This window comes from Entelurus aequoreus, linkage group LG08 (assembly GCF_033978785.1).
Source record: "Entelurus aequoreus isolate RoL-2023_Sb linkage group LG08, RoL_Eaeq_v1.1, whole genome shotgun sequence".
Classification (NCBI taxonomy): Eukaryota; Metazoa; Chordata; class Actinopteri; order Syngnathiformes; family Syngnathidae; genus Entelurus; species Entelurus aequoreus.
In genome coordinates, this window is record NC_084738.1 from 17,496,640 (window position 1) to 17,520,502 (window position 23,863).

At 39.8% G+C, this 23,863-nt stretch overlaps 1 protein-coding gene across 2 annotated transcripts in view; it reads right to left on the reverse strand.

Annotated features, from left to right (window-relative positions):
- Window positions 1-796: 796 nt before the first annotated feature.
- The window catches only part of si:ch211-180a12.2 (uncharacterized), a 113,610-nt gene continuing 90,543 nt past the window's right edge, over window positions 797-23,863 (reverse strand). Inside the window, exons 5-13 of one of the 2 annotated variants that reach the window (XM_062055774.1) lie at window positions 19,087-19,197; window positions 18,856-19,017; window positions 14,502-14,735; window positions 10,404-10,454; window positions 10,005-10,259; window positions 9,593-9,940; window positions 4,286-4,546; window positions 2,956-3,249; window positions 797-1,036 (exon numbers count right to left, since the gene is read on the reverse strand). In XM_062055774.1, coding sequence (XP_061911758.1) covers window positions 1,008-1,036; window positions 2,956-3,249; window positions 4,286-4,546; window positions 9,593-9,940; window positions 10,005-10,259; window positions 10,404-10,454; window positions 14,502-14,735; window positions 18,856-19,017; window positions 19,087-19,197 — 1,745 coding nt within the window. In that variant the 3' untranslated portion in view covers window positions 797-1,007. Of the gene's footprint in view, window positions 1,037-2,955; window positions 3,250-4,285; window positions 4,547-9,592; window positions 9,941-10,004; window positions 10,260-10,403; window positions 10,455-14,501; window positions 14,820-18,855; window positions 19,018-19,086; window positions 19,198-23,863 lie in introns of both variants that reach the window. The other variant, XM_062055773.1, reaches the window with a different exon arrangement.

Below are 23,863 nucleotides of genomic sequence, written 5' to 3' on the forward strand. Positions count from 1 at the left end.
ATTGTTCACAAATAAGTTTGTTGATTAAAATTTTTTTTTTTTTATTTCATTTTCCTGTATTGTGATTTAAAAAAAGGCAAAAAAGGCAAATCATTCAAGGAGCTTGAAACAGTTCAATTCATAAGTATTATATCGGTATCGACAATACTGGCACTGCATTTATTAGTAAGTGGCGTCGAGCCAATGCCAACATTTTCAGTACAAATTTGACTTCCGTTTTGTTTTTTGTTTTGTTTAATTTACCACAGTTATTTGTATGCTTTCTAAACTCAAAACGCCAGTAAATTTTTTTTTACATTTTAACACAAGATATGTTGATATCCTACCAGAATTGACCAATATGTGCTATTTATACGTATTTCTATTGTTTTGACCCTCTCACACAGTTAAACGGAATAACCCATTCATTCAAACCAGCTTTCAATATGAACTGTGAATGTCAACTATATTATGTATATGTATTACATTTATTCATATATATATATAGTATGTGTATTAATGTCCTTATTTTTTAAAATACTTTATCGTAGAGTTTATGTATCTCCCAACATGAGTGTACCAACAAAAAAAAAGTGCATTACTACATGGCTTTGTGTAACTATCAACACAGCATAGCCAGGGGAACTAAAAACCCCAAACCACATCCGGTGTGCAACACAGTAAGCCTGGCTTGCAATATGGTGATGCAGCAAAACAATTAAACCAAAAATAAAATACAAAGAGAAGTATGACTTAAAAGGGGAACTTAATGGGCCTGGGCACAGACGACACATCGACACACACATATTTCCCCCCCTCAGAATGAAGTCAGATTTTATTCTAAAATGCTTATTTTGATGGTTTTTATTCATATAATATATTTGTACAAAAATACAAGCATACAATAACAATAATAAATAAAGATCTAAACTACCAGACGAATAAAAATGGAGCTATAGTAGTCATTTCTATTTACTAAACATTTTCACTGGAATATAATAACAGTAGTTTTCGTAGCTGTCAGGTGTTCACATGGAAGATATTTCCTCAATGGGCTCTAGAAGAAAAAAGAAAATAATATTTTACGGTGCATACCACACTATTGCTTGGATTTACATGACGTCATGTCCGGCTCATTAAATATGCGTGGTGGTCAAGCTAGCATCTGTTCTCAATGGGTACTATAGGCGATGTGAATCTTTGGGTGTCCCACGATTCAATTCAATATCGATTCCTGGGGTCACGATTCGATTCAAAATCTTTTTTTTTTTCAATTCAACACGATTCTCGATTCAAAAACAATTTTTTTCCCGATTCAAAAGGATTCTCTATTCATTCAATACATAGGATTTCAGCAGGATCTACCCCAGTCTGCTGACATGCAAGCAGAGTAGTAGATTTTTGTAAAAAGCTTTTATAATTGTAAAGGACAATGTTTTATCAACTTATTGCATCAATGTAAATTTGTTTTAACTATTAAATGAACTAAAAATATGACTTATTTTATCTTTGTGAAAATATTGGACAGTGTGTTGTCAAGCTTATGAGATGCGATGCAAGTGTAAGCCACTGTGACTATTGTTCATTTTTTAAATTCTTTTATAAATGTCTAATGATAATGTCAATGAGGGATTTTTAATCACTGCTATGTTGAAATTGTAACTAATATTGATACTGTTGTTGATAATATTCATTTTTGTTTCACTACTTTTGGTTTGTTCTGTGTCGTGTTTGTGTCTCCTCTCAATTGCTCTGTTTATTGCAGTTCTGACTGTTGCTGGGTCGGGTTTGGCTTTGGAATTGGATTGCATTGTTATGGTATTGCTGTGTATTGTTTTGTTGGATTGATTAATTAAAAAAAAAAAAAAAAAAAAAAGATAAAAAAAAAAAGAGAATCGATTCTGAATCGCACAATGTGAGAATCGCGATTCGAATTGGAATCGATTTTTTCCCACACCCCTAATAGGCGCCATTTAGCCTTTCACGAAGAAAATTGTCCTATGCTTTCATTGTTTTCGGCTGTGCGAACCATACAAATCGCGAAAAGGATAAACGTTCCTTCGAAGTTCCTCGAGAGGTAATCAAGAAGGGAGGAAAAGTGAAACATTTTACGAAACGACAAAGAGAAAAGTGGCACATACTCTAGTCCAAGGGAGCAGAGTCAAATAATGCACAAGTTTGCAGTGATCACTTTAGGTTTGTTTGATATACTTTAACGTTTATTATTTCCCATTTAAGTATTTTCTTGATATTATTTGTATTTCTTACAATACATGTTTGCTATGAGTGTTTCGTAAACCACCAACTCGGTGACTCTAAATAAAAGAAAGCAAATGTGAGCGTAACCAAAAAGAATAAAGCTTTTACCAAATGCAGCAATCATAAATTAAGTGTACAGCACATACGCAATGTTGACATCTAGTTATATTTTGTAAAAGTCGGAGGAAAAACACACATGCTCGTAAAGGGCTCCTGCAACAACAACAACAAGGCAACAAACACGGCTGTAGACGTGAAGTTGAATCATGAAACTCAATCTTACTCAAGCAAAAACGATGCATGATTTATCCGGGAGGGTCTTGATACCAATTTCCTTGACCCAGCCACACACAAAGGAGTTGTAGACCTCCATTCTTTTCCAAGTTTTCATCTGTTTTGCCGTGTAGAACGATGACTGGAGCACAAGATATTTTTGACATGTCTTGGGAACGCGACCACGCGATAACCCTTCATCACTCGACAAATATTTTTTGATGAAGTATAGTGATAGATTCTCTCGCATAGTTTGACTCTTTGCTCATATCTGCTTTTTGCAGGAAGATCTCGGCCTCTGGCGTACTCAGATAGTTTACGGACTGCTTTCTGTACAAAAGCCATCTTGACTTGGTTGACCACCACTGTTTTTTTACTTCCGGGAAAAAGTCACGTGACGGAATACAAGCAACGCTATTTGTGATGTTTTGTGTGTCCTAATACCTGTCCAGCTTCTGTAAACAGGAAGTGTGAGTGCAGGGTGTGTCAGCTCCACACACACCCGCAGGCGAGCCCTCTCGCTTTCTCTGCTGCCCTGCCTCAAATCCACCTTGTTGATGCGCAGCGCACCGGAGTCCCACTCTCGTTCCTCGTCCTCCTCATCGCTTCCCTCATCCACATCGGACAACTTTGTTTCTTCGTATTTTTCCACGTTGTTGTTGTTGTTCTCTCCGTCCTCTTTTTCGTCGATGTACGCTATCTCTTCAGCGTTCGGGTCTGTGACCACTGCTTTTGTTTCTGTAACCAAAACAGAATACAAAATGACCGTCATATACTGCGGTACCACTTTGTTTCTCAAATGGAAGCACTTTCCTGCACTTCAAACTAGAGATGTCCGATAATATCAGACTGCCGATAAATGCTTTAAAATGTAATATCGGTTTCAAAAAGTAAAATTTATGACTTTTTAAAACGCCGCTGTACGGAGTGGTACACGAACGTAGGGAGAAGTACAGAGCAGTTGCGTCTCCCAGTCATACTTGCCAACCCTCCCGATTTTCCCGGGAGACTCACGATTTTCAGTGCCCCTCCCGAAAATCTCCCGGGGCAACCATTCTCCCGAATTTCTTCCGATCTCCACCTAGACAACAATATTGGGGGCGTGCCTTAAAGGCACTGCATTTACGTGCCGGCCCAATCACATAATATCTACGGCTTTTCACACACATGAGTGAATGCAAAGCATACTTGATCAACAGCCATACAGGTCACACTGAGGGTAGCCGTATAAACAACTTTAACACTGTTACAAATATGCGCCACACTGTGAACCCACACCAAACAAGAATGACAAACACATTTCGGGAGAACATCCGCACCGTAACACAACATAAACACAACAGAACAAATACCCAGAACCCCTTGCAGCACTAACTCCTCCGGGACGCTACAAAATAACCCCCCCCCCCTCCCACACACCTCAACCCCGCCCACCTCAACCTCCTCATGCTCATGTCCCAAATTCCAAGCTGCTGTTTTGAGGCATGTTAAAAAAATAATGCACTTTGTGACTTCAATAATAAATATGGCAGTTCCATGTTGGCATTTTTTTCCATAACTTGAGTTGATTTATTTTGGAAAACCTTGTTACATTGTTTAATGCATCCAGCGGGGCATCACAACAAAATTAGGCATAATAATTCCACGACTGTATATATCGGTATCGGTTGATATCGGAATCGGTAGTTAAGAGTTGGACAATATCGGAATATCGGCAAAAAAGCCATTATCGGACATCTCTACTTCAAACATCTTTTTTTTCCAAAATAAGTACTTATTCTGTGCCTGTTCCTTTGTTTTGGAGTCCGACTGGGTGGTCGCGTGGTCCTCTCGAGAGCGCACACACTTTTGAGCTCCCTCAGCCCGTCGTCCCCGATCTCTTCTGTCTCATTGGACACCAGTGGCGAGAGGGTAGCGCCGCCCGCTGTCCACTGTAGTTTGACCTTGGGGTGACCCCCTTTTAACATGAGAGAGAACACGCCCACGCCTTCGCTGCTCCAACACACCGAAATGGACAAAGGGATAGTGGGAGCAACTGTGAAAGAGGAGAAGTGCAAAGTAAGTCAATCACAATCTAGTGACATTCATTTAGTACTTTATAGTGCTTCACTGGACCCACCACCACTAGCTAGTATTTTATACAAACCCCGTTTCCATATGAGTTGGGAAATTGTGTTAGATGTAAATATAAACGGAATACAATGATTTGCAAATCATTTTCAACCCATATTCAGTTGAATATGATAAAAAGACAACATATTTGATGTTCAAACTCATAAACTTTTTTTTTTGTGCAAATAATCATTAACTTTAGAATTTGATGCCAGCAACACGTGCCAAAGAAGTTGGGAAAGGTGGCAATAAATACTGATAAAGTTGAGGAATGCTCATCAAACACTTATTTGGAACATCCCACAGGTGAACAGGCAAATTGGGAACAGGTGGGTGCCATGATTGGGTATAAAAGTAGATTCCATGAAATGCTCAGTCATTCACAAACAAGGATGGGGTGAGGGTCACCACTTTGTCAACAAATGCGTGAGCAAATTGTTGAACAGTTTAAGAAAAACCTTTCTCAACCAGCTATTGCAAAGAATTTAGGGATTTCACCATCTACGGTCCGTAATATCATCAAAGGGTTCAGAGAATCTGGAGAAATCACTGCACGTAAGCAGCTGAGCCCGTGACCTTCGATCCCTCAGGCTGTACTGCATCAACAAGCGACATCAGTGTGTAAAGGATATCACCACATGGGCTCAGGAACACTTCAGAAACCCACTGTCAGTAACTACAGTTGGTCGCTACATCTGTAAGTGCAAGTTAAAACTCTCCTATGCAAGGCGAAAACCGTTTATCAACAACACCCAGAAACGCCGTCATCTTCGCTGGGCCTGAGCTCATCTAAGATGGACTGATACAAAGTGGAAAAGTGTTCTGTGGTCTGACGAGTCCACATTTCAAATTGTTTTTGGAAACTGTGGACGTCGTGTCCTCCGGACCAAAGAGGAAAAGAACCATCCGGATTGTTATAGGCGCAAAGTTGAAAAGCCAGCATCTGTGATGGTATGGGGGTGTATTAGTGCCCAAGACATGGGTAACTTACACATCTGTGAAGGCGCCATTAATGCTGAAAGGTACATACAGGTTTTGGAGCAACATATGTTATAAATGATAAATGGGTTATACTTGTATAGCGCTTTTCTACCTTCAAGGTACTCAAAGCGCTTTGACAGTATTTCCACATTCACCCATTCACATACACATTCTCACACTGATGGCGGGAGCTGCCATGCAAGGCGCTAACCAGCAGCCATCAGGAGCAAGGGTGAAGTGTCTTGCCCAAGGACACAACGGACGTGACTAGGATGGTAGAAGGTGGGGATTGAACCCCAGTAACCAGCAACCCTCCGATTGCTGGCCCGGCCACTCTACCAACTTCGCCTTGCCATCCAAGCAACGTTACCATGGACGCCCCTGCTTATTTCAGCAAGACAATGCCAAGCCACGTGTTACATCAACGTGGCTTCATAGTAAAAGAGTGCGGGTACTAGACTGGCCTGCCTGTAGTCCAGACCTGTCTCCCATTGAAAATGTGTGGCGCATTATGAAGCCTAAAATAGCACAAGGGAGACCCCCAGACTGTTGAACAACTTAAGCTGTACATCAAGCAAGAATGGGAAATAATTCCACCTGAGAAGCTTCAAAAATGTGTCTCCTCAGTTCCCAAACGTTTACTGAGTGTTGTTAAAAGGAAAGGCCATGTAACACAGTGGTGAACATGCCCTTTCCCAACTATTTTGGCACGTGTTGCAGCCATGAAATTCCAAGTTAATTATTATTTGCAAAAAAAAAATAAAGTTTATGAGTTTGAACATCAAATATCTGGTCTTTGTAGTGCATTCAATTGAATATGAGTTGAAAAGGATTTGCAAATTATTGTATTCCGTTTATATTTACATCTAACACAATTTCCCAACTCATATGGAAACGGGGTTTGTAGTTAATACAGAGTAGTAATAGTAACTGCGAGATTTGCATAAAAAAAGTTCACTCCCTCCAAAAAAATCATCAGACTTCAATCAATTGATGTTGTGTAACTGAATGTGTTTTAAAGTACAATACAGTATACAGCAGACCCGCGCAAAATACGGCCTGCCGGCCACACGTTCTACATAATGTTTTTAGACCTTTAACATCAAAACTGTAGCCGCCATTATAATGTGCAGTGCTGTTTTTAAATGACAGTAAGTCTTGAACTATAGAAAGTATTTCAATGGTTGAAATCTGCGCTTTTGGGTGTTATACAAGTTATTACGGTAATCTACGTCGCAGCAGCTCAGACGAGGAACAACGCAGAGTGGCCGGGGTTTGTGTTCAGAGCAGCCAGCCCGAAACGCGTGTGTCAGAAACAGATGCAGAAGCAAATTTGTACAACGAATTTCTACATAAAAGTGATGATATATCATATTGTAGGTGTCATTGCATTCATATTTTGCTGTTTTTTTTATTTTTGTTGTTTTTTGTTTGATTGCAAAATATGTCTATCGAGGAGCTGGTCTGAGAAGTAAAAGAAGAGCGATGTTCATATGTTGTTAATATTCAGTGTTTTATTGTTCATAGTTAATATTGTAAATCCCACTTTCTATATTTTAATGTACATTTTGGGTGTCCTATTCAGTAAAAAACTGGGGAATTCCATTCCATTTTTTTGAGGTGATCTGTCATAACTTTTTTAGAATTCTATGGGACATTGTGACTTTTCGTAATAGTGTTCCTGAAAAAAAAAGGGACCAAAACACACACACTGTACAGCAGATTTTTACAGCTAAATGTGTATATATAATTTATACACACATACACCTTGGCCCCCCAGACACATTTTTTTCTCTCAATGTGGCCCCCGAGTCAAAATATTTGCCTAGCTCTGGTATACAGTATGGCTGTAATTGTTTTCTTAATGTGTAAAACTGAATATAAAATGTGATTGATTACTGTAAGAGGTATTTTAGATTGGAGTACCAAAAATACGTGTATTAGGAATTTTTCTGGGTATGTCTGTTTTTTTTTTCTTCAGTAATCAAGACAATATGTAACAAGCGCATGTACAATGATCGACACGTCACTGGTGGACAAAATGGGACAGATTTTTTGCAATATTACGAAGATGAAAGAAGGTTGTTTTTGTGTTACTCAAACGAGAGAGGATTAAAGTAAACAATTGGTAACTCACTTAAAACGCTGGATGAGACACTGCACATTGATATAGTTCTGTGAAAAAGATTTTCTTCTGTGCAAATTTAAAGAAAGTCAACAATGGAAATCACTAATGAGGTAGTTGATACATAGAAGCGTTTTTATTTATGCCTCATTTTGTTTCTGTACAATCATAGATGGGCTGTGACTTAAAGTTTAATTGGTTTGTAGAAACACTGAGATTCAGTCTAATTTCACTGTGTTTTTAATGTTGTTTTTTAAACTGCACTCATTTTTCCCCTCAAAATGTTTTACTAACTTGAAGTGTTTTGTCAAAAGGATTATTTGTGATATGTACATTTTCAGAATGGCCTTGTTCTGTTTTGGGCCAAAATAAAACAAAGAAAACAATCTGAAGTTGTCGTAGTTGTATTTTTAAGTTATTATGCCATGATTTTACCCGTCGGGCCCAAGTGGGAATAGATTTTCCGCCATGCGGCCCCTGAGCTAAAATGATATTGACACCCCTGATCTAAGGGAACAATACAGGAGGAGAGTGATAAGTTAATAATATTTAGCACCGATGGTACTAATGTTGCAAACAGCTGCTTGATGAGTTTTCCAGGAAGTGAATCAACATGATGTTTGTTTTGTCTGATTAACAAGTCGTGAGAGTTCCTCTAAAGTTACTTCTTCAAAATGAGGCAGATTATTTTGGAGAGTATTTCCACTCTAGCTCGAAAGAGTAGTGATTCAATTATGATATAATTTGTACTAATACATTTGTCTCATTAACTTTGTACTGTAGTATGGATTTCATAATAAAAAAAAAAAAATGTTCACTCTAAAAAAAACAAAAAACACCCAAAATACTATAATTAAAATAAAGAACAAATAAGTTAATGTATGTATTATTTTTTTCCTATGTAAAATACTGTATATTTACCTATGCATTGTGTCAGGGCAATGCCCCACTAGAGCCACAAAAGGGTTTTTCTTCTTTTCAAAAGAGAGTAGTGATTCAATTGTGTGATTATTTGTTGTGATATACTTGTCTCATAATCTTTGTACTGTAATACTGTTTTTGGAAACACCATCCTATAAAAAGTACCAGTAGTCAAATTTCATAACAATAATAAAAACATTAAATGGTGAAAAATATGTGCATTGGTAAAAAAAACACTAAAGTATAAAAAGATTAAAGAACAAATAATTGATTGTATATATTATTATCTCTATGTAAAAGTACTGTATATTTAATAATTATGCAGGGTGCAGTGCCCACTATAGCCACCAGAGGGTAATGTTATTCATCAAGAGCAGATTGTTTGTAGTACTGTATTATACTTCTCATACTACTCATACTATTATCTCAGTCATAACCCTTGTATTGTAAAGCTCTGTTGGAAGTGCTATCCTGTATAAAAGTATTCAGAATTCCTAATGATAACAATAACAACAAAAAAAGTTGAAAATATGTACCTTGTAAAAAGCCCAAAACTAAAATATTATAGATTTAATAAACAAATGCTTGTATATATATATATATATATATATATATATATATATATATATATATATATATATATATATATATATATATATATATTTATTTCTATTTCTATGTAAATTACTGTATATCTAAACATTTTGCATTGTGCAAGGGTGCATTACCCAACTAGAGCCACTAGAGGGCAATGTTTCCTTTGAATTTGTACTGCATCACTATGTAATAGTGGCAGAACGATGAAATGATTAGGCTAACCACCGCATTTTTTTAACAAGTGGTTTGATTTTAAATTATGCCGAGCAACAAGGAGACAACAAATAAGCCAATTCTGACTACCTTTCTTAAATTAAAAAATGCAGCTAATTGAGTGATTCTTACCAATGTCAACATTTTTCCAAAATCTCTCAATGGGTTCATGCAGGGAAGCGTGCTCCACTCTGCATTTGATCCCGTCCCCCCGCTGTTTTTTCTCCTGGTGGGCTGTGGTCCTCAAAGTGGCGGTGGTTCTGTAGAGCCTGGGCTGAATCTCCGTAGGGCCCCACAGCTCTCCCCCCTCCATAACCTGGTCCTCGCTGTCGTCTCGCTCGCCTTTTCTCACCTTCAGCCAGGTGACCGTCACGTTGGGAGGGTAGAAATCCGTGATCTCACACCCGAGGGTCAAAGTCTGGTCCGTCGAGAGGGAGGCGGCGCTGATGATGTCGGACACGCGCGGCTGCTTGATGAAGCCTGGAGAAAAAGTGTGAGGCGTTAATGTTAATATTGTCACACAACAATCAGTCTGCCTTCTGACCTCTGGTCTCGCGGGTGACCGGCTGCTTGAGAGCGATGTGATGGACGCTGACCCACACTCTGGTGCCCCCCTGCTCTAATTCACTGCGAGGTAGTTTACACTGACTGAAGGCGGAAAAAAAGCCCTCAGGATTGGGTCGAGGGGAGGACGAGGCCTGGGAGGCCACGGGGCTCAGCTCGCCCCCCTGGCAGAACCAGCGGAAGGTGATGACATCAGGGTGGAAATGGGATGCCCGCACCGTCAGACTGATGATGTCTGGAAAACAAATTACAGGTAAATCTTGGGAACATTTTTAATACTACTGTAGCTATATTTACATGGGGGGTTTTAGCATAGCCAGGTGTAAACGTCATAAATATATATCACAGTCCTAACAACACAGTTGAACCTCTGCCTTACCGGAGTCATTTGGAGTCTCTGCCAGTTGAATTTCGGATACTTCTGGTGCAGCTGAGAGAGAAAAGATACAAATATCGTAAATGCTCAAATGAATGCCTCTATACTGTTAATCTGCAGAGCTAAAAAAACCTTGGCTGTAACTAGGGATGTAACGATAATATTATTTCATATAAAGGTTATTGTGACTAAAATGAGTAGTTATAAAGCATTACCACAATATTGTTGAATGTGCTCAAAAAGTACCTTGTGTACGCACTAAAAATCCAGTGACAACATTTTTAAAAAAAATAAATAAACACACACATCAAAACATCACATATTGTTCTATTATTATTTGAGTGTTTCTCTTCTTCTGTTTTAATTCGTAAAGGTTTTAGAGTGTTTAATATTAAAGGCAAAATGGGTGTTGTTTGTAATGGGGAAAGATGTTGTGTCTTGTATTACTGTTAGTATTGATATTTGATATCAATATTAATATATATTCAATAGTATTACTATACTGAGTAAGTACTGTAGTACCTACTCAGTGGCCTACTGGTTAGAGTGTCCGCCCCGAGATCGGTAGGTTGTGAGTTCAAACCCCAGCCAAGTCATACCAAAGACTATAAAAATGGGACCCGTTCCCTCCCTGCTTGGCACTCAGCATCAAGGGTTGGAATTGGTGGTTAAAGGCCTACTGAAATGACATTTTCTTATTTAAACGGGAATAGCAGATCCATTCTGTGTCATACTTGATAATTTCGCGATATTGCCATATTTTTGCTGAAAGGATTTAGTAGAGAACATCGACGATAACGTTTTGGTCGCTGATAAAAAAGCCTTGCCTGTACCGGAAGTAGCGTGACGTCACAGGTTGAAGGGCTCCTCACATTTGCACATTGTTTACACCAGCAGCGAGAGCAATCCGGACCGAGAAAGTGACGATTACCCTATTAATTTGAGCCAGGATGAAAGATTCTTGGATGAGGAATGTGAGAGTGAAGGATTAGAGTGCAGTGCAGGACGTATCTTTTTTCGCTCTGACCGTAACTTAGGTACAAGGGCTCATTGGATTCCACACTCTCTCCTTTTTCTATTGTGGATCACGGATTTGTATTTTAAACCACCTCGGATACTATATCCTCTTGAAAATGAGAGTCGAGAACGCGAAATGGACATTCACAGTGACTTTTATCTCCACGACAATACATCGGCGAAGCACTTTAGCTACGGAGCTAACGTGATAGCATCGTGCTTAACTGCATATAGAAACAGACGAAATAAGCCCCTGACTGGAAGGATAGACAGAAGATCAACAATACTACTATTACTATTAAACCCAGGACCTGTAACCACACGGTTAATGCTGTACCGCCGGCGAAGCCTAGCAATGCTGTTGCTAACAACGCCATCGATGCTAACTTAGCCACGGGACCTCGACAGAGCTATGCTAAAAACATTAGCTCTCCACCTACGCCAGCTCTCATCTGCTCATCACGACCCGTGCTCACCTGCTTTCCAGCGATCGACGGTGTGACGAAGGACTTCACCCGATCATCGATGCGGTCGGCGGCCCGGAGACGGAGGAAGTCAAGGTGAGGACAGCGGCGCGGCGGTGGGCGTTGTAGCTTTCGACGACACCCCGGCCGCCATCAGAGTCGGCAAGAAACATATATTTCCCCAAAGTTACGTACGTGACATGCACATAGCGCCACGCACGTACGGGCAAGCGATCTAATGTTTGGAAGCCAAAGCTGTACTCACGGTAGCGCGTCTGCTATCCAACTCATAGTCCTCCTGGTTGTGTTGCTGCAGCCAGCCGCTAATACACCGATTCCACCTACAGCTTTCTTCTTTGCAGTTTCCATTGTTAATTGAACAAATTGCAAAAGATTCACCAACACAGATGTCCAGAATACTGTGGAATTTAGCGATGAAAACAGACAATTTAAGCTGGCGACCGTGCTATTCCAAAATGTCTCCTTCAACCCTTGACGTCACGCGCAAACGTCATCATACCTAGACGTTTTCAGCCGGAAGTTTCCCGGGAAATTTAAAATTGAACTTTATAAGTTAAACCGGCCGTATTGGCATGTGTTGCAATGTTAAGATTTCATCATTGATATATAAACTATCAGACTGCGTGGTCGGTAGTAGTGGGTTTCAGTAGGCCTTTAAATCACCAAAAATTATTCCCGGGCGCGGCCACCACTGCTGCTCACTGCTCCCCTCACCTCCCAGGGGGTGATCAAGGGTCATGGGTAAAATGCAGAGAATAATTTCGCCACACCTCGTGTGTCTGTGACAATCATTTGTACTTTAACTTTAGTATTCAAACTAGCGAGCGATTAGCACGCTTGCTGTTTCTCTGGGGAATGAGCAGCAGCACTGTGATCTTTTTTAAAAATGAGGTAATCCATCACGGTTTTACAGTAATTCAAATTTAAAACGGCGATACTGCCGGTCTGGCATTTTATCGCGGTTTATCATTATGACGGAACTCGTTACATCGCTAGCAGTAACAGGTGCGGCTGTAGAAACATCTTGATGTCGCTGCAGGAATAAGAACCACACTTTTCGGTCCATAAGGCGCACTGGATTATAATATTTCTGACAGTCTCTTTAGGATGCGCCGTTTTTTGCTGCGTCTTCTCCCTGTCATCTTTTGTTGTAGTTTTTAGCGCTTCCATATCAAGTTTACTGACAGATTAAGTTCGAACTATACGTCACTTTGTTTTAGAACTGGCAACAGCAGAGGATGGATGTCTAACAACAAGAGGATAACAAAAAATGAGTTTATTGACTATGGCGCACATTTTTGGGACTTATGCAGATCCCAAATACACATCAGCAGGTACCAATAGGTAAGAAAAGTTGGTTTTGCATAATGCGGTGAAACAAAACGCCAGATAATATACACTACCGTTCAAAAGTTTGGGGTCACCCAAACAATTTTGTGGAATAGCCTTCATTTCTAAGAACAAGAATAGACTGTCGAGTTTCAGATGAAAGTTCTCTTTTTCTGGCCATTTTGAGCGTTTAATTGACCCCACAAATGTGATGCTCCAGAAACTCAATCTGCTCAAAGGAAGGTCAGTTTTGTAGCTTCTGTAACGAGCTAAACTGTTTTCAGATGTGTGGACATGATTGCACAAGGGTTATCTAATCATCAATTAGCCTTCTGAGCCAATGAGCAAACACATTGTACCATTAGAACACTGGAGTGATAGTTTCTGGAAATGGGCCTCTATACACCTATGTAGATATTGCACCAAAAACCAAACATTTGCAGCTAGAATAGTCATTTACCACATTAGCAATGTATAGAGTGTATTTCTTTCAAGTTAAGACTAGTTTAAAGTTATCTTCATTGAAAAGTACAGTGCTTTTCCTCAAAAATAAGGACATTTCAATGTGACCCCAAACTTTTGAACGGTAGTGTATCTCCTAATAGGTGCCATTTAGGGGTGCCTATACACACACCATAATAATACCCGTATGTTGAAGCACAGTACGTCTGACTATGGTAGTCGTAATGTTCCGACAATCCATCAATTATTTTGACAGATTTTTGAGCGCCGTGTGTAATATTCTCAATGAAACATCAAAGTTTTGGTCTTGCTTGCTTAACCGTACTTGCTAGCATTATTTATTGAAAAGGCGTCAACCTGCAGTCCACACATGTGACTGCCATCTACTGGCCACACTTATCATTCCATCATGTACCAAATAAAATTGGTTTGAGGTCAGTAAACACAACCAGAATCAATACGTACATTAGGCGCACCAGGTTATAAAAGGCACACTTTTGATTTTTGAGGAAATTAAATAATTCTAGGTGCGCCTTATAGTCTGAAAAATATGGTAGCAGCATTTGAAGTGCAAGCAGCTTTGTTGGTTCCGCTACTCAACTGTTCTTGCTTTGCTTTATAGCCTGTCTATGATCAGAGTATTTACGATATATTTATCCAAGCAGGTGTTCAACTAAAAAAATAAACCCCTTAAGTCAAAGTATGCCACCCTAGTGGCAGCAGGAAGAATAGGACGACATCATCATTTCTTTTGTGTCCATGATCACCCAGCATCCCCCCACAAATGAACACAAAACATGCTCCTTACACAGCACGGTAAACCTCTCCGACACTCTCTCCATCACAATCTTGTCTTTGCCGGCGTAGGACACCTGACACTTAAACACCGCCCCCTTGTGGATGGAAATCTGCGGGATGAAGGTGAGCGAGGCGACAATCTGCTGCTGCGCGCCACTTCCCGTGGAGTGCAGGGGCCCTTGAGAGTGCAGCTTGTAGTAGCCTATCTCACCTCTGGCGGGCAGCAGAGGGCCCTTCTCGGACACTGGGGAGGTGAGAGTTAGGCCGTAGGGCAGATGGATGGTGGTTAGCGGGTTATAGAGGCAGTTAAAGTTAGCTGTGGAGGGTCCTACATTTGGATTGTTAGCAGAATGAAGGTGAACAACAAGAGAGCAAGCATACAGAATGTTAGTCACTGACAAACGATAAAAAACATCAGTTACTTTCACTTTCATTTGTACATACTGCACTAATTGCTTACTTCATACATATTTTTAAGATAATATTTACATTTTTAAAAATTATTTTCCACCTCTTTTTTAAAATATTTTTCTTTATAATTTTTTCCCGCCTTTGTTATTTTACATTAATTTATCGATCATGATTGTGCCATTCAAATGCTCACTTATAAAACTAAGAGAGTTTTATTTATTTTGCATTAAATGCATCAATAACTGAAAACAATATAATTGTTTATATAATTTTAAGAGCACTAATAAACGGAGTAGAAATTTTTATTTTTTTTTACATTTGAAAAAAAAAAAAGATTTAGCAAATATCTGAATAACAATTGACAACATTATTTTGGAAACTAAAATGGACAAACAATTCAAAATTAAAATCAAAACTATTATCATTCTGATTGATCATTTACTGTTAATATCTGGTTACACTTTTGTTAAAATGTAATAAACACTTGATACTTTACAATAGTTTTGGGCAATAATACCAATTTGGGGTATCGATCTAATGCCAAGTAGTTACAGGGGCAGAAATGGACATATTCAGTTCAAGTAAAATTTTCAGAAGTTTTTGATCACAATTTTAATCTGACAAAAACAAAAGCTGCGCAACAATATTTTTAATTAATATGCACAATAACTAAACAAAAAGCAAAACTACTTTTGGCTCTTATGTCCTGAGTTTGCAAACTATACCAAAAGTGAGAATAATTTTTTTTTCATGATAATAAAAAATGTCGATCTTATCACTAGTATTGACCATATACTGATACTATACTTGGTATTGTTACTGTCAATATTTGTATCGATCTGCCCACCCCTGTTATATACAAGAGCCCGAGTTTAGCAGGTAGCTAGTCTTTCCTAGGGTGTGTAGTGTAGCATGTTGAGCTATTCCTTGTCCCCTAGTCCTCCAGTGATAATACTACATGTAAGAAACTGTTTATTTGCCACAACGGAGGCGAGGATCAGTGATTTGGAAGCTGCACTGTGGAGGGACATTAGCTAAATTGCGTTGAGGACGCTTTTATGTCCATTCATCTTATTAATCTTTATTTTATTTTTTTTAATTCACTTATTTTAGCTTGGTTATCTTAGTTTTGCTAGTTGATGTTTCATGTAGCAAAAAAAATCCTAGTTTGTGAACCCACAGTAGCAATAAAATAATTCTGAGTCTGGTTTGTTCGTTTGTTGCTGTCAAATTTGCAGCACACATTTAGAATGTGTCATCACCATGCATTATTATGATATGACGGTAGTATTAAAAGCTCTATCGGCGGCCAAATGTATATCATTTATATCGACTATATCGCAAACATGCAAACCTAATGTCTTGCCTGTGTTATTATTTTTCTGACAAATACACCACATTCTCAAAAATAATCTTACTTATCTCATCATATGAAATATAACTTACTTCACCAATTATTAATTATTTATTTATTTTTATTGTGATTACTTATGGAGTATATTGTGAGTAAATTGAGAACAGGAAGTGAACAATAGTTTTAGCAACTGTTATGTAAAAGAAAAGGGGTAGGATTAAATAAGCTCTGCTTCTTCCTACTCCTTTTCGAACATGTTGAAAAGAGAAACTGGAAATTGTGATGTATCATGTTTTGTATGCTTGCATGTTCGAAATAAACTCAAACTCAAACCCACATGCTAGCGCTGTTAATAAACCCCAAAGATTGATCCCATTACACATGGCCACCAATGGCAAAACGCCTCTGGAACTTAGTAACTAAAAGCTCATTGACCATTTGTCTGATAATGATATAAGTTTAAGGCAGGGGTCACCAACCCGTCAATTGCGATCGACCAGTCGATCTTTGGGACCCTGCCGGTCGATCGCAAAAATATTAGAAAAAAGTACTAATATGACATCAGTGACACCCCACCCAGAGAGTGAATAACATACCCGCAAACAGGCACGCATCTTTTAACCCCTGAACACACCTGCACGCCTCTGCCGCTCTGCCTTCAGCATCACATCCAGCCGCTCTCGACATCGCGGCCACACCCCCAAAGCATGGCATCAAACAACTCTTCTTGCATGCGGGGACTTGCATTTTGGGGACGCATAATGAGAAAAGACACTTTCAGCAATCAACCGACTTCCTCTCTTCCGCAACGCGGTGCTCAGGTGGAATTTCTACAACGTCTTCCACAAACTTTAAGGTTCTGTAAACATCATCATCATCGTCATCATCATCGCTCGCCTGCAAGCGGAAGTTAATGTTATGGGCCAAACTCCTGCTGCCTCTCATCCTGCTGTGTGCTCTGCTGAGAGCATCGCGGGCCACGCCCACGGGCGTTCCCTCTCCGCTGCGGTGGCGGCTGCAGGAGATCTGCAATCAGTACACCTGCCCATGATGAGCGACCAGCCTTCATAAGCCGGCGCGTCTTGAGATCCGGTGCCAGAACGTAGCTTCTCGTACCCAGTACAGTAAGCCAACACGTCTCCAGCCTTCTCGCATGTGCATTCTCTCCCCCTATGTTCCCTTCCCGTCCTGTTCACTGTCTCTCGTGTTGTGTTGTCCTCCAGCTTCCCGTCGTCTTTCCTCGTCGTCGAGCTGCGTGTCTCGTCTCCCTGGACCCCTTTTGGATTCCCTCTTGCCTTCCTGGACTTTGACCTCACGCCTGCCCACTGGCCACGACGCCTCGCTCCTGTCCTCGACCATCCGCCTGCCCTCTGACGTACGAGCCTGCTTTGCCCATATTGGACTTCCGCCTCCATCTCAACACGCACCCTCAACACCCTCTGGTACCCACACTCAGAAAATACTCACACATAGTCACACGACATATCTTTGGGTTAATCCCACACCGCACTCACATATTCTGCTGTCAATAAACACGCTGACAGCAGACGACGTCATCGCCTCTCTGTCGTCTTCTCCTCCCACACAGTTAACAAGCCAAATACTAGAGTCTGTGAACATTGCTCCAAAGTGCGGACTTTGTGTTGATTGTAAAAATTGACATGCGCAAAGGCAGTAATATATGATAAAACAAGGCGGCAGCTAAAGAAAGACTTCCCATTTCATCCCCTTAAAACATTTGTATACAACACTTAAAACCTTAAAAATATCCGTATGTGGAATTAAATTATGGAACGAATTAACCAAAGAAATCAAACAGAGCACCAATATGATTCACTTTAAGAGACTGTTCAGACTACAAGTGTTCACAAAGTACACAGAACAAGAATTATAATGAACATCTTGAACGCTATTTATTTGTCATTTATTCACTGTTCTGCTACAGAGAACAAGGAAATGGGATAAAATTGGTATGGTATGAAAAGGGGTACGATTAAATAAGCTCAGCTTCTTCCTACTCCTTTTCGGACGTGCTGTAATGAAACAACTGGAAATATGTGATGCATTATATTGTATCGTATGCATGTTCAAAATAAACTGAACTAAACTGAACTGAACTGAACTGAACTCTTCATCGCAAAGGAAAAACCCGCCAGGTGAACAGCTGATTTTACTACTCCCGGTGCTGATGGACAAATATACTACGGTACTGAGACTATAGTGGCCATAAACAATTAGCTTCTACTGCTGGGGTGCTCAAAGTACGGCAAAGGGCCATCTGTGGCTCATGACTCCTTTGCCATTGGCCAAACCATTACAAAAAACTAAAAACACCAGCAAAAATTCGGAAAACAACAAGAAGCACAATGAGAAAAAAAACAAAATGTTGACATCTGTAATAATACCACAAAGCTGTCTTTAAAAAAACAAACAAAAAACAGAGAGACCAGGGATTTTGGGCTTGAAAAGGTTGGTGACCACTGCTTTAAGGATATCTGTATTACATCTGACCACAGCCAACAGGGGGCGCCACAAATGTCATTTACAGTCACTGTGTACAGTCAGCTCTTGTTACCTGTCTTTTTGTTGGTTTTAGTACCTGTGAGGGAGGTGTCAAAGATGGGCGTATCATTTAGGAACCAAGCGGTCTGGACTCGGTCCACCCTCCTGCCTTCGATACTCACGCTCACCCTGCCCTTTTGACCCACGACTACGCGAGGAGGGAGGATGATTCCCGACACCGCCAGAGATTTCTGCTTCTCTGATTGACGGGCAGAAAGACGGGTCACTCGAGTGAACACATTTGATGTTTATCAAAGACGTCGCTCACCATCTCTTCTCCTCCAGGAAAAGCCGAAGCACAGCAGGAAGACAAGCACCAAGGAGATACACATCAGGGCCACAGAGGCTTTGGCGGATTTCGTGAGCACTGGTGGCTCATCTGAGGAAAGAACAGGAAGTAAACAAAAGTATTTCACTACCCCTTTATCGTCATGAATCAGTCACTAAACATTATCATGGATCAGGGGTATTAAAAATATATATTCAATTCAGACTAAGTCTTATGTAGTCTACAGCTTATGTAGTTTTGACAGTTTTTCACATTTTTTTTGTTTTAACTGTGAGCTATAATCATCATTTTAACAAATTCAGAAACACATAGTCCAAATATTTGTAATAGTAAATCTATGGAATCTAAGAGTTCCGGTTTGTCAGCAGTCATCCAGTCCATGTGAAATGTGAAGTTTAGGTTACCTGCACAGCAGGTTAGTCGGTTATACTCTTCCTGATGCTGATGCATTGCTGTTCTACTGTACTTGCAAAGCCAGTAAAGGTCAGTGGTTTAAGTGGGGACAGACAAAGTAATAGAAGACAACCACATTAGCATTCGCTGGGTATGAAGTACGGATGTGGGAAGCTGGGGAGTCCTAACCTGACTCTCGCCAGATCCTTGTAGTTCGCTGAGCTCCACACAAGGATCTGGGACTTCTCAATAGGAGATGTATTTCAGAAGGCGGGGCCTTGTAAACAAAATCATTGTATGTGATTGGATAAACCACTTGTCCGTTTATCTTGAATGACGTGCTACCTCAACCACTCACATCCAAATCAACCTGTGACGCTGATGAGAGTGACGCTGGAAAATCCAAAACAGAACAGCCGACATATTGGATAACGACAGAGCGAAAAGTTAGAGAACTTTTACTGAAACAACGCAGCAATGTCAGTAGACGATCGATGCCGTTTGTGCAAAGAAAATATGTCAGCACACGACTCCGTGCCGCCATTGTTGTTTGAATCAAACAGTCGCTTCGGCGCTACGTCACATCTATGAAATCCCGCCCGGCAATCCTGATTGGTTCATTATTTTTTTGCTATCTTGAAGGAGTTTGCATTGCCTTCGAGCCCAGATCCTTGTATGGAGTTCAGCGAACTACAATAATCTGGCAAGAGTCAGGTTAGGGGAGTCCTTCCTTGTTGTGACAAAATGCGACAACTAGAGATGACCCTATTCCGAGGATTAACAGATCGATGATCGGATGATCTTTAAATGCACGGTTAGAGAAACCCAATTGCTTCCTGGATTCCTTGTTACACACATGCAGGAGTTGCTTGAATTCCAGGAGGGCGCGTGTTTCTTGCCAGAACACAGGCTAAAATTTGAGCGAGCGGTGTCTGTTTAAGGCAGGGGTGTCCACACATTGTGGAAATACTATTGTAAAAATAAAAAAAAAAACATTAAAAAAAGTGGAATGAGGTGAAATTTAACTAGAAAAAGTTGCAATGTTGACACAAAAGCTGCCATGCAGGCTGTTTTTTTTTCTTTTGTCTTTCTTTATTTGCCATTGCTCTAAAAATAATAATAATGACAAAAAAATCCATGTTATAATGAATTATTTTCAGGGCTCCAATTACTTCAAATATTTCACTTCAAAATGTTTTATGTGGTAAATATTGCATATATTGTGTAGTAGCCATATAAAAACATCAAAGTTTTCTTTGACAAAAGCGCATAAAACAAACAAACTAATTGTTCCAGCATAAAATCGACAGATATATCTGAAGTTGATCTCGTAAGTTAAGTGTTGAAAGTATAAGAAAAACCTAATAAAAATGTATCACTTTATGAGTGGGGCACCTTTTGGATCCCAAATATATTTAGTGATTTTTTATTTATCTTTTCACTGTGATTACTCAAAAATATGAAAGAATTACAATCAATGGTATCCTAAATTATTGATATTTTAGGGACCCTAATTACTAAATACTGCATATTTCAGTTTTACATAAAAAAAACTAAGTTGTTTTTGACAGAAAAGCCATAAAACATTTTTTTTAATTTGTATTACTTTATATCAACTTGAAGTTGATATAGAGATTTACTGTAAGCATTAAATAATTAAAAAATCATAATAATCTGACTCATTTTTAACATTTTAATGACTGAGACCCTTTATGGTCCCCGGGACCCCTAAAGGTAAAATAAATAAAAAATCCATATATTTTGTTATGGTTTGAAAATGAAAAATATCAAAATGGCCCCCACATGCTTTAATTTTTCCGTATGCGGCCTTCAGTGAAAAAAGGGTGGACACCCCTGATCTAAGGCCATGTCCACACGAACACGGAGAGTTTCAAAAACACATATTTGGGGTTAAAACAATCTCCATCCACACAAGTGTGGTTTCAAAAGTGTGTATGTCTACACACAAACCCATACTCCTGCTGTCATGCACATTTTGTCCAATCAGAAGCCTGGAGAAAGCAGCAATAGCCGACTTGGTGCAGCATTACACCTGCTATTATGTTTATTTTGATATACTAGATGTACAATGACATGTACATTATCTTTAAAACCAGCCTGCACGTACACAGAGCCCTGGGAATATTATTAAACAGCGAATATGCTGCTGAAACCCAAAACTCAGAATTATAATCTGTTCAGCAAAATGGTGATGTATTACATGTACAGTGAAGTGTACATTATTTCTCAAATCAGCACGCACTAACAAGCCAAGGAAATCATTTTGCATGTTAAAGTGCCTATATAAAGCACACGGACGTGCGTGTGCCGCTGCAAAACTCTCATGGAATTATAAAGCATTAAATCATCGATATAGTGTTATATTGTACATGTGTAATTAAGTGTATATTGTCTTTAACATCAGTACACAATACAAGGAGGACGCTACTTTATGTTTTTTTTTAATTGCTCGGTCGCGCCCGGCTCTATCTACAAAAATGTAAGCAAGACACGTAAGTTAACTTCATGATTTGTCGTTAAACAAGGACTAAAAACATAAGATAGTGTTGCACCTTTCTTATGACACAGAGCAAAAAGTCTTGCTTGTCAAAGTTGTCCCATCAGGTGGAGGTTCCACAGCCATCATATCCAAAACAGTTGACTGTCATTTGCGCCGGCGGGAGTGTCGCCAAGCCCATTTTGATGTGTCTTTTTTATTAATGTTGAGTGAAAAGAGCAGCATGTTTACGTTCAAACATACAATACATCATCTTATAGTGTGTTTAAAGCCAGCAAGGCAGTGTTGTTGAGCGTGGAAATGACAGCGCACAACCGCGACGTCATTACAAGTCTACGTTTGTGCCGTGTGCACGCATACGCTAAGCGGAGAGTTTTGGAACTCTACACTTTGGCCAGGGTTTGTAAAAGTCTGCGTTTTTAAAGACAGAAGTATGCGTCTGCGTGTGGACAAGAGGCCTAAACGCAGAGATAAGTATGCCTTTATTTAGTATCTGTGTTCGTGTGGACATGGCCTAATACAGTGTTTTTCAACCTTTTTTGAGCCAAGGCCCATTTTTTGCGTTGAAAAAATCCGGAAGCACACCACCAGCAGAAATAATTAAAAAACGAAACTGAGTTGACAGTAAAAAGTCGCTGTCGCAACTGTTGGATATGACTTTAAACCATAAACAAGCATGCATCACTATAGCTCTTGTCTGTCACGACCTGTCACATCACGCCGTGACTTATTTTTATTTATTTTTTGCTGTTTTGCTCCACAGTAAGTCTTTGCTGTCGTCCAGCATTCTGTTTTTGTTTACTTTGTAGCCATTTCAGTTTTAGTTTCGTTCTGCATAGCCTTCCCTAAGCTTCAATGCCTTTTCTTAGGGGCACTCACCTTTTGTTTATTTTTGGTTTAAGCATTAGACACCTTTTTACCTGCACACTGCCTCCCGCTGTTTCCGACATCTACAAAGCAATTCGCTACCGGCTGCCACCTACTGATACGGAAGAGAATTACATGGTTACTCTGCCAAGCTCTAGACAGCAGCGACACTCAACAACAACACATCATTTGCAGACTATAATTACTGGTTTGCAAAAAATATTTTTAACCCAAATAGGTGAAATTACATAATCTCCCACGGCACACCAGACTGTATCTCACGGCACACTAGTGGTTGAAAAACACTGGCCTAAGATACTACTCCTCACCACCATGGCGGAAAATAAACTATGTTTCTTCCAATAACTAGAGTAAGACTAAAGCAAAATGAATAGCTAAGCATGCACCAACACACACCGAACAGGATGACACAAGACGCTAACCACTAAATCAATCAATCCAGCTGTCAATACTAGCGATACCTAGTATAGTATCAGTATATGAACAATACTGATTATTATGACAAAATATTTTTTCAGTAATTTCTGTTACTGTTTACAAACTCAATACACCCCCTCGCCCTACTCTTTTTGTTATGTATTTGGAGCTACTAGGGCTGCCGTAGTTGTGAGGGACGCGGGGAATTATGGGTAATGTTGTCATCACAATACTATACTCCTGGAGAGCGGGAACACGGCTGTATGTTCGGAGTAGTAAGCTACAATAAAAGGTTAACGATCTATCTGTGCCTGCTGCATCATTGTTATAGGAAGACATAACAAAAGTGGCGACGAGGACGAGTGAACCGACGCGTGTTGTCAGTGTTAAGAAGAGGAGAGTTTTCCTTGTCTCACGGGAGCCCCGAGCTAACGCTAATGCTAGCGCAGGTGTCCGCCGGCATTCCGACTATTCCTGCTGAGAGAAGAGGGGACCGGAGACCAGCGACACCGACCAAAGTCAAAAACGGAGCGCCATTAG